This window comes from Arabidopsis lyrata (genome assembly GCF_000004255.2).
Source record: "Arabidopsis lyrata subsp. lyrata unplaced genomic scaffold ARALYscaffold_8, whole genome shotgun sequence".
In the NCBI taxonomy this organism is placed as follows: Eukaryota; Viridiplantae; Streptophyta; class Magnoliopsida; order Brassicales; family Brassicaceae; genus Arabidopsis; species Arabidopsis lyrata.
This window is the reverse complement of record NW_003302548.1, coordinates 2,784,583-2,799,011: the sequence shown is the minus strand read 5'-3', so window position 1 is coordinate 2,799,011 and position 14,429 is coordinate 2,784,583. Positions and strand designations below refer to the sequence as shown.

Below are 14,429 nucleotides of genomic sequence, written 5' to 3'. Positions count from 1 at the left end.
GTAGAATGTGTAAAACGGATTTCTTGGCAATTAAAACAGATATGAGCAAAGCGTATGACAGGATCGAATGGGAGTTTCTAGAAGCGGTTATGTATCGTTTAGGATTCAATTCAAATTGGATCTCTTGGATTATGTGGAGTTTTAGTTCAGTTTCGTATCAGGTTTTATTAAATGGGGAACCTAGAGGACATATAATCCCCAACAGAGGTTTACGATAAGGCGATCCCCTATCCCCTTATTTGTTTATTTTATGTACAGAGGTCCTGATTGCTAATATTAAAAAAGCGGAACGAGAGAAGAGGCTGACCGGAATTAAAATAGTAAAAAGGAGTCCTCCTATTTCACATTTGCTTTTTGCGGATGATAGTCTATTTTTCTGTAAAGCAGATATGGAGCAATGTAAAACAGTGATGGATATTATTGGAAATTATGGTAAAGCTTCGGAGCAAGAGATAAATTTTAATAAATCTTCGATCGTGTTTGGTCATCGTGTACCAAACCAAAAAAAAGAGGAATTGAAAAATTTCCTTGGAATTACAAAGGAAGGTGGAATGGGTACCTATTTGGGTATACCTGAGAGCCTTGGCAGCTCAAAAAGTAAAATTTTCAACTACGTCCGGGAAAGACTTAATGAACGGATTAATGGCTGGTCAGCTAAATATCTGTCAAAAGGTGGGAAAGAGACGATGATTAAGTCAGTTGCGTTGGCTCTGCCAACCTATGTGATGTCTTGTTTTAAACTTCCTCAAGAGTTAATATCTAAGTTAACAAGTGCAATCTCAAATTATTGGTGGAGTTCCAATGGGAGAGACCGTGGGATCCATTGGATTGCTTGGGAAAAATTGTGTATGGATAAAGATAAAGGTGGTTTGAGCTTTCACTCTCTAGACACGTTTAATGATGCCATGTTGGTAAAACAGTACTGGCGATTAATACAATTTCCAAACTCCTTAGTAGCTCGAGTACGAAAAGGTAGATATTTCAGGAATATTCATCTTTTACAAGCAAAAATACCAAACTCTCCATCGTTTGGATGGAAGAGTATATTTTCGACCAAAAGCTTGGTTGAAGTGGGAGCAAGATGGTCCCTAGGTTCAGGTTACAACTTATCGGTCTGGAGAGATCCTTGGCTTCCGGATGTTATTCCACGTCCCGCAAATGGAAGAGGAAAATTGTTACATCCAAATCTAATGGTAAACCATTTAATTAATCCGGTTACTAAAGAATGGCACCTTCCTATTTTACATGAATTTATGGATCCGGTGGATATTCAATTAATTCGAGGACTTACTATTAGTCAAGTTCAGAAGCCAGATAGGCTTATTTGGCATCATACAAACTCAGGGAGATATACAGTAAAGTCAGGCTATCGGCTTGCCCGAGGGATGACTGAATCGATTGAATGGGGTCCAAATTGTAAAATTTTACAAGCACAAGCTTGGAAAGCCAAAGCCCCTCCAAAAATAAAACACTTTTTATGGCAAATCGCTTCGGGATCCTTAGCAGTAACTTCAAAATTAGCTCATCGAGGGATTCGGTGTGATATTACCTGTAAAAGATGTGAGATGGCAGAGGAAACAATTAATCATGCTTTATTTGAGTGCCCACATTCTCAAAAAATCTGGGAATTATCCGAAATACCTATGGTATTAGGTAGTTTTCCTCTAAGGTCGGAATTCTCTAATCTAGACTATCTTTATTGGAGGATACCACATCCTGTAGATGGGGCGGAGAAATCTTACTGTTATGCTTGGATTTTGTGGTTTATATGGAAAGATATAAATAAGAAGGTTTTCAAAGGAATACAATCTGAACCCACATATATTTTAAATCACGCTTTGAGTGAAAAATTAGTGTGGGAAGAAGCTCAATTGGATCCAATGGAAGATAACACTATGACGGAAATTATGGAAAGCCCAATCCAATCTATAAAATGTCGGATTGATGGCTCTTGGAAATCTTCGGACCCAACTATGGGTATAGGATGGTGGTGTTTTCAAGGAACTGATCAAACTTTGCTGTTTGGTGCAAAATGCCTTCGGAGATGTCCCTCCCCCCTTCACTCGGAGTTGGACGCTTTAATTTGGGCTATGAAGAATATCCTTTCAAGAAAAATTGATTGTCAGGCTTTTGAAACAGATTGTTCTGAGTTAGTCTCGATGGTTCAGTCTCCTGAAGAATGGCCCGCATTCTCCAATCTGCTAGACGAGTTGGAGTTGCTCCGTGTCTCTTTTCCCTTTTTCTCGCTTTCTCTTATTTCTCGTTTATGTAATATTAAGGCGGACTGTTTAGCCCGTTCTTCTAGACTTCTGTTTTCTGATGTTACTTTTGTAAACTCTTCTCCTCCTAGTTGGGCAACCAATCATGGAGTTACTTTTTAATGAATGTGTGGTTGATAAAAAAAAAAATAATAAATAAATAAATAAATAAATTATTTAATAACTAAAAAAAATTCCAAATTCTAATTGGGTTTGGATTCATAATTTATTTGCTATATAAACAAACTGTTCGTTCCGTGACTTAAAAACCCTAGAATTTGGAGAAATCTGAGCAAGCCAACGCCATCGATTAGATCAAGACCTTTTGATATTGTAGTTTTGGAAGCTTTTAGGGTTACGTCTCATGATGAGAAACGATATAATCAGCGAACTTCCGGAATCTTTGATAACTCAGATACTTTTATGGCTTCCGACCAAAGATTCTATTAAAACAAGTGTTTTATCGACCAGATGGAGAAATCTTTGGCTTAATGTTCCAGGACTAGATTTAAACTCCGATGACTTCCGTTTCCCTTACAGAGATATCATCAAGAACTTCACTGAAAGATTTCTAGAGTTTAACAGTATGTCAGGCCTTCAAAAGTTCAAGATGAAGAATGATTACGGCAAATACAATGTGTGTAGCGAAAGATTAAAGGAGTGGATCGCTACAGCGGTTGATAGCGGGATTCAACATCTAGATTTCGAGACCAAAAATCCTCTGCTTCTCAAAGATTTAATGCCTATGAATATTTATAAGAGCAAGACATTGGTGTCTTTAAAGCTTGTATGCGTAGAGCTTGAGAACCCAAAGTTTGTTGTTTCTCTACCTTGTCTCAAGATCTTGCATCTTGAAAAAATTTGGTATTGTTATGATGGTCCTTTAGTTGTGGAGAAACTCATCTCAGGGTGTCCTGTTCTTGAAGATCTTACCATGGTAAGGATTCATGATGCGGATATACAAGCTCTGCCTCTTTTACATGTGAGGTCTCTGACTCTGAAGATCTTCCGTTTAATGTTTAATTTGGAGATGACTACTAGACCTATTTTGGTGGAGATTGATGCTCCAAAACTCAAGTATCTAAGTTTTAAAGCTAGGCAATCTGATAAAATCATGGTAAAGAATCTGAGTTCATTGTTCAAGATAGACCTTGATACTGATTTTGGCGGCAGTTCCTTGGAACCCCATGATTTAAGGAAGAGAAGAGATATTATTCGCGACGTTCTCACTGGTATTTCGAGTGTAAGACATATGATCATCTCTCAACGTACTCTAGAGGTAAATAATGTTCTTTGTGATGCATCATATCTAACAAGTTAGTTTTTCTATGGGAAGATTCTCATTTGTATCATTCTATTTCTTCTTGCAGGTCATACATGGTTATTCAAAACTCGGACCGATTCCCAAATTCCATCACCTAACGCATTTGAAGGCCGCATTCTCCAGCACATCGTTACAACTATTGCTCGCCTTTCTTGAGAGCTGCCCAAATCTTAAAAACCTCATATTGGTAAGAATCTGTCTGATCTTTGATTTGGTCAAATAAGATCATTGTTGACATATTAATTAACCGCAGGTTTTTTTATTCGCAGGACTTATCTGTTTCAACGGAGCCAGAGCGAATCGATATTACCAATGTGCCTCGGTGTATAACAACGACTCTGGAGTGTATTGAGATTAACAAACTGATAAGGAAGGGAGAAACTGGGATTAAACTAGTTCAGTATTTTCTTGAAAATTCACCAATCCTTAAGAAAGCCAAGCTGAGTTTTACAGATTCTCCTATGAGTATGACCAATCTACCGTTAGATCGGGTCTTCAAGATGTATCTTACATCCAGAAAGCGTTCTCGCAGATGTCAAGTTATCATTTCTTATCATGCATCTGATGTCAGCGAAGGCATGAACATTGTCATTGAACAAAGATGTAGAAGACTATTCTTATGAAAGTTGCAGTTAGGCTTAGCATTTTGTAGATACGGTTTATTAGGTTTAAAATGGGACACCTAGACTATTGAATGAATGTCTTCTTCAGGTTTGGTCATCTCAGTTACATTCTTAAAGGTCAGATTACGAAACTTTTCTAGTCAGGATTGATGGAAATGGTTTTGTTGTTTCTTAGACATCTAATAACTAAGGTGCATTGACGGTTGTTTATATATGAATTAAGAAATTTTTACATAATTTAGTTTGGGCAGTTTGGCACATTTTGGCCTGGTTTGCGGCAAATACACTTTCCATTTACGCAACACGCCCGACGATAATCAGAACATAGCATCTTTCCACACTCAAGGTATGTATCACATATCCCTCCATGATTCACATCGATTGTTTTTGTATTTCCTTCTTCTAAATCTATCATTGAAGGGGACGGATTAGTAGGACTTCCGTTGTCTTCCTTTGCATCGATTATTTTACTTTGATCTGCATTTCATTTCAAGAAAAACAGTGATGTCAAATTAGTATACTCTATGTTTTCAAAAATTGGTTTAATTAGAAGGATTATTTACATATACGAATATAAAGGAAACATAGATTAAGCAAAATAAAAAAAGCTTCAATTTAACTCCAACTGGCAAAAAAAATTCACGAAAATACTAACAATTACACACAAATTTGGGTAATTGGTTAAATTATGCAAAATCTTGGAACCACTTCACCATTTTGTGAAATCCCAAATCAAAAAAATCTTATTTACTTACAAGAGAAGGACAACAAGAGGGAGAGAAGAAAAGCCGTCTTAAAATAAAGGTTGGTCATAGCTAACAATTGTGTGTATTTGAATGTTGGATACGATGAGTGGGGTTTAAAGAGAATTTTATAGCCTTGCGTTCATTTATATATGGGATTGAAAATCAGTTTTTATTTTTTTCCTTTCTATAAAAATGTTACTTTAAATTTTAGATTTTTTCTATAATTATTATTTTTTCTTCAGTTATGAACCTAATTCAATGACCCAAGATATGAAAATGTATTTCCCCAAAAACAATTATGGTAATAAATCAATAATTTTATTTGGGATTTGTCTTTTCTACTACTTTTGAAAATATCATTTCCAAATCTACACCATTCCACATATCCTTGCGTTTATATATGGGATGGAAAAACAGTTTTTATTTTTTACTTTCTATAAAATGTAACTTTACATTTTGGATTTTATCTATGATTCTACATAGATTGGATAGGAACATATCTTTTTTTTTCAGTTATGAACCTCATTCAATGACCCAAGATATGAAAGTCTATTTTCCCCAAAAACAATTTGATTTGGGATTTTGTCCTTTCTACTACTTTTGAAAAGATCATTTCCAAATCGTACGACATTCCATAATCCATTTCTATTTCTATGAAATTGTTGTATCACAAGAAAAAAATTTGGATGAAACTATTGAGTTATATTCTTGAGAATTATGTAGTGCCCAAGAAACTCACTTTGTGTTTCTATTCAATACTAAAACAAGCCTTAGATATCTCCAAGGATATTTTTACATTCCTTTTAAACATTTCACTAGATAACAACCCGCACTATGTGCGGGACAAAACGATTATTAACCAATTTTAATGTATTGATGATATTGATGGTCTTCGATTTTTATATTATTAGATAGATAAACGGTGGTATATTAATGATTATCAAGATTAGTGAAATTTCATTTATGTATTAATGTTTATGTTTATCATAATTAATGATATATTTCTTTGTATATTAATCAATATACAAAATATTAGGTACTCTATTTTGTATAGATTTGTATATCTTAATTGCATATTTTAAATATATTTTTGTTTTAATTAATTATATTTTCGTTTTAATTAATTAAATAAAATAAAAAACATAAATTAAGTGGAAAAATAAATATAAATAAAACTAATGACAAAATCTGTAAATAACTTAATAAATGTTGGGTTTTTAATTAAATAAATTGAGAAGCTCTGAGAGAACGACACGTCAGCATGGCGTTTTTGTTAATCACACATGAAGATAAGGTTATTTTTAAAAAATGCTTCTCAATTAATATATAAGGGATAAGGGATTAGGGAATAGGTAGTACAGATTTATCTGTCGAGATAGATGCTCCGACTTAAGTACATAAGTTTAAGAGATAGTCAATCTGATAGGGTCGTTGTAAAGAATGTGAGTTCATTGGTCAAGATAGACTTTTGGAATCTGACGACTTGACCAAGATAAATATTATCCGAGATTTTTTTTTTTTTTTTGACGGCAAAAGACTCCATATATTATTAAGCTGGTTCGAAAAGGTTGGCATCGATAGCTAACCACTCCGGAACCTGGGAACTTACATGGGAAAAGATAGCATCACGAGATCGAGCACCTTTCGCAAGGGCATCAGCTCGGATATTGAAGTTTCTAGAAATATGAGAAATCGAAAAACATCTAAAGCGATTACGCATGAGATTAAAGGACTCAATTTCTGTTTCCAAGACTAATATATCCGAGATTTTTTCACTGGTATTTCAAGTATAATATATTTGAAATACCCTGGAGGTATCTATATATTTGAAGTCGCTTATGCATTAGATATGACATGAATAGAAAAAAATTATTCAACTATTGACATGAAGTTTTCTAATTAATAAGCATATGGTTTGATTGTCATTCTCTTTCCAGTAGTTTAATTATCTTTTCTCTAGATGGAAATATTATTTTGAGCAAATTCAGAAGGGGCAAAAACCAGTTGGTTGCTTATAGTTTACTTATCTTTTCTCTAAGATGGATATATTATTTGCATAAGCTTTACCGTAAACTTGAAGTAACTTTTTGGTCCTCCTAATTTTTTATGGCCCTTTTGGCCCAAACCTAAAAGTAAAAAACAAAAACAAAAAAAAAAACTAATAAGATTTCCCGAACTCGATCGATTAAACGATCAACAACTATCACTTGACGATAATCTGTCGGCAAATCAAAACCTACGGAGACGGTTAGTTCTTCATTCCTCCTTGGATTACGTAAGAAATTTTGATCGACTTTGAACCCTAGAATTTGAGATAACATTAACCCTAGGAAGCGATTTTGATGTTGATGATGTTGTTGTTGTTGTTCATGCTCTAGGGATGGAGTGCGATTATATCAGTGAACTGCCGGATTCTTTGCTAACTCAGATTCTCTTAAACCTTCGGACCAAAGATTCTGTGAAGACAAGCGTGTTATCCAAGAGATGGAAAAATCTTTGGTTAAACGTTCCTGGACTTAAATTAGGCACCTTTGATTTCCCCTATCCTTACCTAGAAGGCTTCGCAAGGTTTATGGAAAGATTTATGGAGTTTAACCACGGGTCAAACCTGCAAAAGTTCGACATAACGAATTTTGAATGCAATGGCTATCATCATCGATTAATGGAGTTGATCAGTACAGTGGTTGATCGTGGAATTCAACATTTGTATGTTTATATGCATACTTGTAAAAAAGATGATTTCATACGTCAGAACATTTACAAGAGCAAGACATTGGTCTCTTTGAAGCTTTTCAATGTAGAGTTAAAGAATCCAGAGTTTGTTGTTTCTCTACCTTGTCTCAAGATCATGCTTCTATGCAACGTTTGTTACAGTGAGGATGGTCCTTTGGTTGTTGAGAAGCTCATCTCAGGATGTCCTGTTCTTGAAGATCTTCAACTGAGTAGGCCTTTTGATATTTCGAGTCAAAAAGTTGTGATGTTTCTACGTGTGAGCTCTCAGACTCTGAAAAGCCTTCGTTTATATTTTAGGCGTGATAGTGGTACAGATTTTTCAGTTGAGATTGATGCTCCACGACTCAACTATATGAGTGTTAGAGAGAGTCAATATGAGAGCATTTTGGTAAAGAACCTGAGTTCCTTGTTCAGGATCGACATTCATACCAAATTTAATCGTTTTCGACTAGAGGATTTACAGATGAATGATATTTTCTATGGTTTTTTAACCGGGATATCGAGAGTGAGACGTATGATTATCTGCTTGCGGACTCTAGAGGTATATATTTATGCAACAATTTAGTGTATTAATTCTCCATGAAAAAAAATCTGACATATCGTATCCTTTTAATTCTTCTTGCAGAGGCTTTACCCTTATTCCAAATTCGGACCGATTCCCGAATTCCTTAACTTGTATCATTTAAAGGCACAGGTCCGCAGCTCATCGCTACAACTATTGCAAGCCTTTCTTGAGAGCTGCCCAAATCTGAATAACCTCATCTTGGTAAGAATCTGTGATTTGGCTAAAGAATGTTGTTGAAACATATGGTAAACTCAGCTTGTTGATTTCGCAGGAATATTCTGTTACAGTGGATCTAGAGCAAACCGATTTTACCAACGTGCCTCGTTGTTTAATATCGACGCTGGAGTATGTTGAGATTACGAAACCGAGGACAAGAGATGAAACTGGAGTTAAACTAGTGAATTACTTTCTTGAGAATTCAACAGTCCTCAAGAAACTGACTATAAGTTTCACAGGTTCTTCTTTTAGAGAGCTAGAGCTAGAGAGCTACAAGATGCTTCTTACATCAACAAAGCTTTCTCCCACATGTCAAGTAATCATTGTTTGACATTCAGATGATAATGCTTGTGAGCACATGAGTTGTTTCATTGGACATTAGTATAGGAACTATCTACTCTCATAAAAATTGCAGTTAGGCTTTTACCATTTCCTTAGGTTTGCTCATCTTATACAACTTTTGTTGCTTTGATTCAATCTCAGGAAAGAGTTACACAGTTCAATTCTATTTTTGTCTTTTCAAAAAAAAATTGAAGTTTTAATTTTAACATAACTGTTGAAGTATCCTCGGTCCATTAGTTAACGGTTTAAAGGCAGATAACGCAATTTTTTTGCTGATTATCGGTATAAAGCTTAGCGGAGGTTCCAGAGGACTGTTGGTAGAACCGTTTGTTGTTGTCTCATGTGTTGCGGGGAGAGCCTATCCATCGGATGTCGTACTTAGAATGACTCTGGAGTGTATTAAGATTAACAAACTGATTAGGAAGGAAGCAACTGTGATCAAAATAGTTCAATATTTTCTTGAGAATACACCAATCCTTAAGAAACTCAAGCTGAGTTTCACAGATTCTCCTATGAGTATGAGTATGACCAATCAACCCATAGATCGTATCTTCATGATGCTTACATCCAGAATGCTTTCTCGCAGATGTCAAGTTATCATTTCTTAACATGAATCTGAAACCAGTGAGAGCATGAGCATTTTCATTGTGGTTTATGATGTTAAAACTTTTATAGTGTTAATTAATGTCTTGCACAGATTTGAATTGCCTTATATGCTAAGTCATATTAATCTATGTTTCTTGAGGACTTTAATCACCTTCAAATTTTCAGTGTTTCCGAAAAGTTCCAGGCATCTTACGATATCGTAACTTGTCCTTGGTCAATTATTTTATATGTTGGTATGGTTGACTTCAAGGTTCTCTGTTCGGAAAATATCTTAGAAACAACAACATTTGTCAAAAGACTTCAAACACAAAGACTTTTCTTTGTTTATTTCTCTAATCCAAGAAGCTTCTTCTGCTCACCAATTTTGACTCAACTTTTTACCTTTATTAGTTACGTACCAACGAAGAAAACAGTTGAAGACTCGCTACATGATCCTGGTCAATTTCTGATAGAATCGTAGCTTACATTTATAATTTGCATTAGGTACTTATTACTTTTATTCATTCTTGATCAAGTTCTTACTTTTGTTGTCATAAAAGTAATCTTAGATGTAAGATTACTTAAGTTTTTGTGTGTTTCTTGTTAGGTTGTTGCAGCTTTCATAATGATATTTTAATATTCTAAACTTTGTGTTTTTCTTTTACTCTGTAGTGTACATCAATGGCAAACGAGAAGTCGGATTTCACTAGAACCGCAACATCATTCCGCAACTTTGTTTCACAAAAATCTGATTCTCAGTTTCCAGCAGAATCAGGAAGATATCATCTTTATATCTCTTACGCTTGTCCATGGGCTTCTAGATGTCTTGCAATCTTGAAATTCAAAGGACTTGAAAAAGCAATAAGCTTTTCGGTTAGTAAAGAATCTGTTTTCGATATATTTCGTTTCGATGTTCACGGAACATAATCTGACCAGTTTGTTCATTAGTCTGTTCAACCACTTTTTAAAAAAACCAAAGAAAGCGACGAGCATATGGGATGGGTTTTTCCAGATTCAGATACAGAGGTTCTTGGAGCTGAACGTGATCATCTTAATGGTGCGAAATCCGTAAGAGAACTATATGATATCGCTAGCTCCAACTACACGGGAAAATACACTGTTCCTGTAAGTTCTTTTAATCCATGGTGTGGCCTAATCTTAAGTCTTATTCAGATTCAGTTACTTCATCTAACATTTTCGGATATATTTTTTGTTTCTTTGTTTGTGGTAGGTTCTTTGGGATAAGAAGCTTAAGACTATCGTTAACAATGAGAGTTCTGAGATACTCCGAATGTTCAATACCGAGTTCAATCATGTTGCAGAAAACCCTTCTCTCGATCTTTACCCTCCCAATCTCCGAGCCATAATCGATGAGACCAACGAATGGATCCACGATGAGATAAATAACGGTGTTTATAAATGTGGGTTTGCTAAAAATCAAGAAACCTATGATGTGGTAAAGTAACTTTGCTATTTACTTATCAATATGGTAGTTAAAATTTGATTCCATCATGTTAATTTGTCTCTCTTTGCAGGCAGTGAAACAATTGTATGATGCATTGGACCGATGCGAAGAAATACTCAGAAACCAACGGTTTCTTTGTGGAAACACTTTGACTGAACCAGATATCCGATTATTCGTCACTCTCATAAGATTTGACGAGGTACTTTAGCTCAAATTGTTATGTTTTCGGATTTTCATATCTACATATTTTTCAATTTACCATATGTTTTGAGAATTTTGTTTTGCAGGCTTACGCGGTGATCTTCAAATGCGATAAAAGACTCGTAAGAGAGTATTATAATCTCTTTAACTACACGAAAGATATCTTCCAAATCGCGGGAATGAGCAGTACAGTAAAGATGGATCATATAAAGCAAAATTACTATGGAAGCTTTCCTTCTTTAAACCCTCTTGAGATCATCGCTCGTGGACCAAACATCGATTACTCTTTGCCTCATGATCGACACAGATTCATGGATAAAACTAGATCAGTATTTTCTTGAGAATTCACGAGTCATTAAGAAACTCAAGCTGAGTTTCACACAGATTGAGTATGAATCTTACATCCAGAAAGCGTTCTCGCAGATGTCAAGTTATCATTTCTTAACATGAATCTGATGTTAATGAAGACATGAGCATTGTCATCTTGATTTCTGATGTTAAATCTCTTATGGTGTTAATTATAATGTCTTGTACTGAGTTGGATTGTCTCATATGCTTGAAAAAGGTATATTAATGTAAAGTTTGTTACTTTGATCTTAATCTCAGTTTATTGGATGACATTAATCATCTTTGAATTCAAAGGTTCTCTGTTCGGAAAATATCTTAGAAACAGCAACATTTGTCAAAAGACTTAATAACAAAGACTTTTATTTTTTTTTCATTCTAATCCAAGAAGCTTCTTCTGATCGCCAATGTTGACTCAAATTTTCAAAGTTATTTACGTACCAACGAAGACAACAGTTGAAGACTCGCTACATCATCCTGGTCAATTTCTGATCGAAATTGTATCTTACATTTATTTTGTGTAAGGTCCTTATTCATTCTTGATCAAGTTCTTAGATGTAAGATTACTTAAGTTTTTGTGTGTTTCTGGTTAGGTTGTTGCATCTTTATTTGAGTAATAAATAGTTTCATAATAATGTTTTAATGTTCTACACTTTGTGTTTTTCTTTTAATCTGTAGTGTACATCAATGGCTAACGAGAAGTCGGATTATGCGAGAACCTTAACATCATTCCGCAACTTTGTTTTACAAAAACCTGATTCTCAGTTTCCAGCAGAATAAGGAAGATATCATCTTTATATCTCTTACGCTAGTCCATGGGCTTCTAGATGTCTTGCAATCTTGAAACTCAAAGGACTTGAAAAAGCAATAAGTTTTTCGGTTAGTAAAGAATCTGTTTTCGACATATTTCATTTTGATTTTTAAGCAACATAATCTGATCAGTTTGTTCATTAGTCTGTTCAACCACTTCGGAGAAAAACCAAAGAAAGCGAGGAGCATATAGGATGGGTTTTTCCAGATTCCGATACAGAGGTTCTTGGAGCTGAACGTGATCATCTTAATGGTTCAAAAAGCATAAGAGCACTTTATGATATCGCTAACTCGAACTACAAGGGCAAATACACTGTTCCTGTAAGTTCTTTTAATCCATGGTGTGGCCTAATCATAAGTCTTATTCTGTTACTTTGTGAACCATTTCGAGTTTTTTTAGGATTTCTGGTTTCTTTGTTTGTGGTAGGTTCTTTGGGATAAGAAGTTTAAGACTATAGTTAACAATGAGAGTTGTCAGATACTCCGAATGTTCAATACCGAAAACCCTTCTCTTGATCTTTACCCTCCCAACCTCCGAGCCATAATCGATGAGACTAACGAATGGATTCACGATGGGATAAATAACGGTGTTTATAAATGTGGGTTTGCTAAAAATCAAGAAACCTATGATGTGGTAAAGTAACTTTGAGATTTACTTATCAATATGGTAGTTAAAATTTGATTCCAATTTCCAACATGTAAATTTGTCTCTCTTTGTAGGAAGTGAAACAAGGAAGTGAAACAATTGTATGATGCGAAGAAATACTCGGAAAACAACGGTTTCTTTGTGGAAACATTTTGACTGAACCAGATATCCGATTATTCGTCACTCTCATAAGATTTGACGAGGTGATTCTAGCTCAAATTGTTATGTTTTCGGATTTTCATATCTATGTTTTGTTCAATTTACCACATCTTTTGAGATTTTTTCTTTGCAGGCTTACGCGGTGATCTTCAAATGCGATAAAAGACTCGTAAGAGAGTATTATAATCTCTTTAACTACACGAAAGATATCTACCAAATCGCGGGAATGAGCAGTACAGTAAAGATGGATCATATAAAGCAAAATTACTATGGAAGCTTTCCTTCTTTAAACCCTCTTGAGATCATCGCTCCTGGACCAAACATTGATTACTCTTTGCCTCATGATCGACACAGATTCTCTTCAGAAAGTGACTATGCAAGACTTGAGTTACTTGAGAGTGCAAGTTTTGTTTGTGAAATGTCCGCACTATTAATTGAAGGTTCTTTGTAGTTTTTTTAAGTGATCATATAAAGCAAAATTACTATGGAAGCTATCAAAGATGGATCATATAAAGAAAAAAAAAAAAAAAAAACTATTGACAAAATCAAGTTATAGGAAGCACAGAAGTTTCATTGGAGCTCCGCTTCCCGCTTCGGAATCGGAGTTAAGCACATAAGCTTCATTGAAGCTTCGCTTCAACCGTAACAGAACCAAAATCCACCGAGTAAAATTTTAAAACTAATAAACCAAAACTTTCTACCCGAGAAAGAGGGTTTTAAACCTTCTATTTGTAGTCGTGAGGCTGTCGAATAATAAAGTTGACTTTATCTAAATTTGAACTAATGACTTTGGGAGCGAAGACTTTTACAAAAAAATGTCATACAAAACAGAAAAGAGAGAGAGCGATTAAAATCTTAAGATCGACGACAATTCCACTTCCCATGGCGGTTTCCTCCTTCTCCGACGAAGAAATCCCGCCGCAGCACCAAGTGTTCATCAACTACAGAGGAGACGAGCTACGAAAAAGCTTCCTCGGGTTTCTCGTGAAGGCCATGAGAGACGCGAACATCAACGTCTTCACAGATGAGATCGAAGTCAAAGGTAAAGATTTACAGAATCTTTTCAGTAGGATCGAGGAATCAAGAGTCGCGGTTGCGATCTTATCCAAGAGATACACTGAATCGAGTTGGTGTTTGGATGAATTAGTGAAGATGAAGGAACGGAATGATCAAGACAAGCTCGTTGTCATTCCCATCTTCTATCGATTGGATGCTAATAACTGTAAAAGACTGGAGGGACCTTTCGGCGATAATTTTCGGAAATTGGAGAGAGAGTATCGGAGTGAGCCTGAGAGGATCAAGAAATGGAAAGAAGCTTTGATATATATTCCCCAAAAGATTGGCTTGACTTCGGCAGGACATAGGTATTACAATTCATTTCGGCTTTTGCATTTAGGGTTCCGAGTTATTG

General features: G+C 35.2%; 5 protein-coding genes and 1 pseudogene across 8 annotated transcripts in view; 5 read left to right on the top strand and 1 right to left on the bottom strand.

Moving 5' to 3' along the window:
- Positions 1–2,536: 2,536 nt before the first annotated feature.
- LOC9299614 (putative F-box/FBD/LRR-repeat protein At5g44950) lies at positions 2,537–4,290 on the top strand. Its single transcript, XM_021015409.1, has 3 exons — positions 2,537–3,537; positions 3,629–3,769; positions 3,852–4,290. Exons 1-3 carry the CDS (start codon positions 2,623–2,625, stop codon positions 4,203–4,205), a joined length of 1,410 nt encoding a protein of 469 aa, XP_020871068.1. The 5' UTR covers positions 2,537–2,622; the 3' UTR covers positions 4,206–4,290.
- A 95-nt stretch (positions 4,291–4,385) lies between these two features.
- On the bottom strand, positions 4,386–5,082 carry LOC9301381 (defensin-like protein 285). Its single transcript, XM_021015410.1, has 2 exons — positions 4,961–5,082; positions 4,386–4,682 (listed from the first exon to the last, which is right to left on the bottom strand). The coding sequence occupies exons 1-2, from the start codon at positions 5,016–5,018 to the stop codon at positions 4,444–4,446; spliced, it is 297 nt and encodes a 98-aa protein (XP_020871069.1). The 5' UTR covers positions 5,019–5,082; the 3' UTR covers positions 4,386–4,443.
- Positions 5,083–6,850: 1,768 nt separating this feature from the next.
- Positions 6,851–9,561, top strand: LOC110228320 (F-box/FBD/LRR-repeat protein At5g44980-like). Of its 3 annotated transcripts, none has more exons than XM_021025253.1 (4): positions 6,851–7,198; positions 7,330–8,225; positions 8,310–8,450; positions 8,521–9,561. In XM_021025253.1, the coding sequence occupies exons 2-4, from the start codon at positions 7,332–7,334 to the stop codon at positions 8,794–8,796; spliced, it is 1,311 nt and encodes a 436-aa protein (XP_020880912.1). In that variant the 5' UTR covers positions 6,851–7,198; positions 7,330–7,331; the 3' UTR covers positions 8,797–9,561. The 3 variants fall into 3 exon arrangements, with proteins under 3 accessions (XP_020880912.1, XP_020880908.1, XP_020880901.1); XM_021025249.1 differs by having other exon boundaries at positions 6,851–7,226; XM_021025242.1 differs by lacking the exon at positions 6,851–7,198 and having other exon boundaries at positions 7,240–8,225.
- A 208-nt stretch (positions 9,562–9,769) lies between these two features.
- LOC9301380 (glutathionyl-hydroquinone reductase YqjG) lies at positions 9,770–11,658 on the top strand. 2 transcript variants are annotated; one of them, XM_021022511.1, is made up of 6 exons: positions 9,770–9,896; positions 10,065–10,265; positions 10,341–10,517; positions 10,624–10,848; positions 10,928–11,056; positions 11,145–11,658. In XM_021022511.1, exons 2-6 carry the CDS (start codon positions 10,074–10,076, stop codon positions 11,397–11,399), a joined length of 978 nt encoding a protein of 325 aa, XP_020878170.1. In that variant the 5' UTR covers positions 9,770–9,896; positions 10,065–10,073; the 3' UTR covers positions 11,400–11,658. The 2 variants fall into 2 exon arrangements, with proteins under 2 accessions (XP_020878170.1, XP_020878178.1); XM_021022519.1 differs by lacking the exon at positions 9,770–9,896 and adding an exon at positions 9,914–9,963.
- A 59-nt stretch (positions 11,659–11,717) lies between these two features.
- Positions 11,718–13,469, top strand: LOC110230083 (annotated as a pseudogene).
- A 46-nt stretch (positions 13,470–13,515) lies between these two features.
- LOC9301379 (vesicle-associated protein 1-4) overlaps positions 13,516–14,429 on the top strand; it is a 2,070-nt gene continuing 1,156 nt past the window's right edge. Inside the window, exons 1-2 of the mRNA XM_021032065.1 lie at positions 13,516–14,060; positions 14,166–14,422. Of these exons, the coding sequence (XP_020887724.1) occupies positions 13,802–14,060; positions 14,166–14,422 (516 nt within the window). The 5' untranslated portion in view covers positions 13,516–13,801. The remainder of the gene's footprint in view (positions 14,061–14,165; positions 14,423–14,429) is intronic.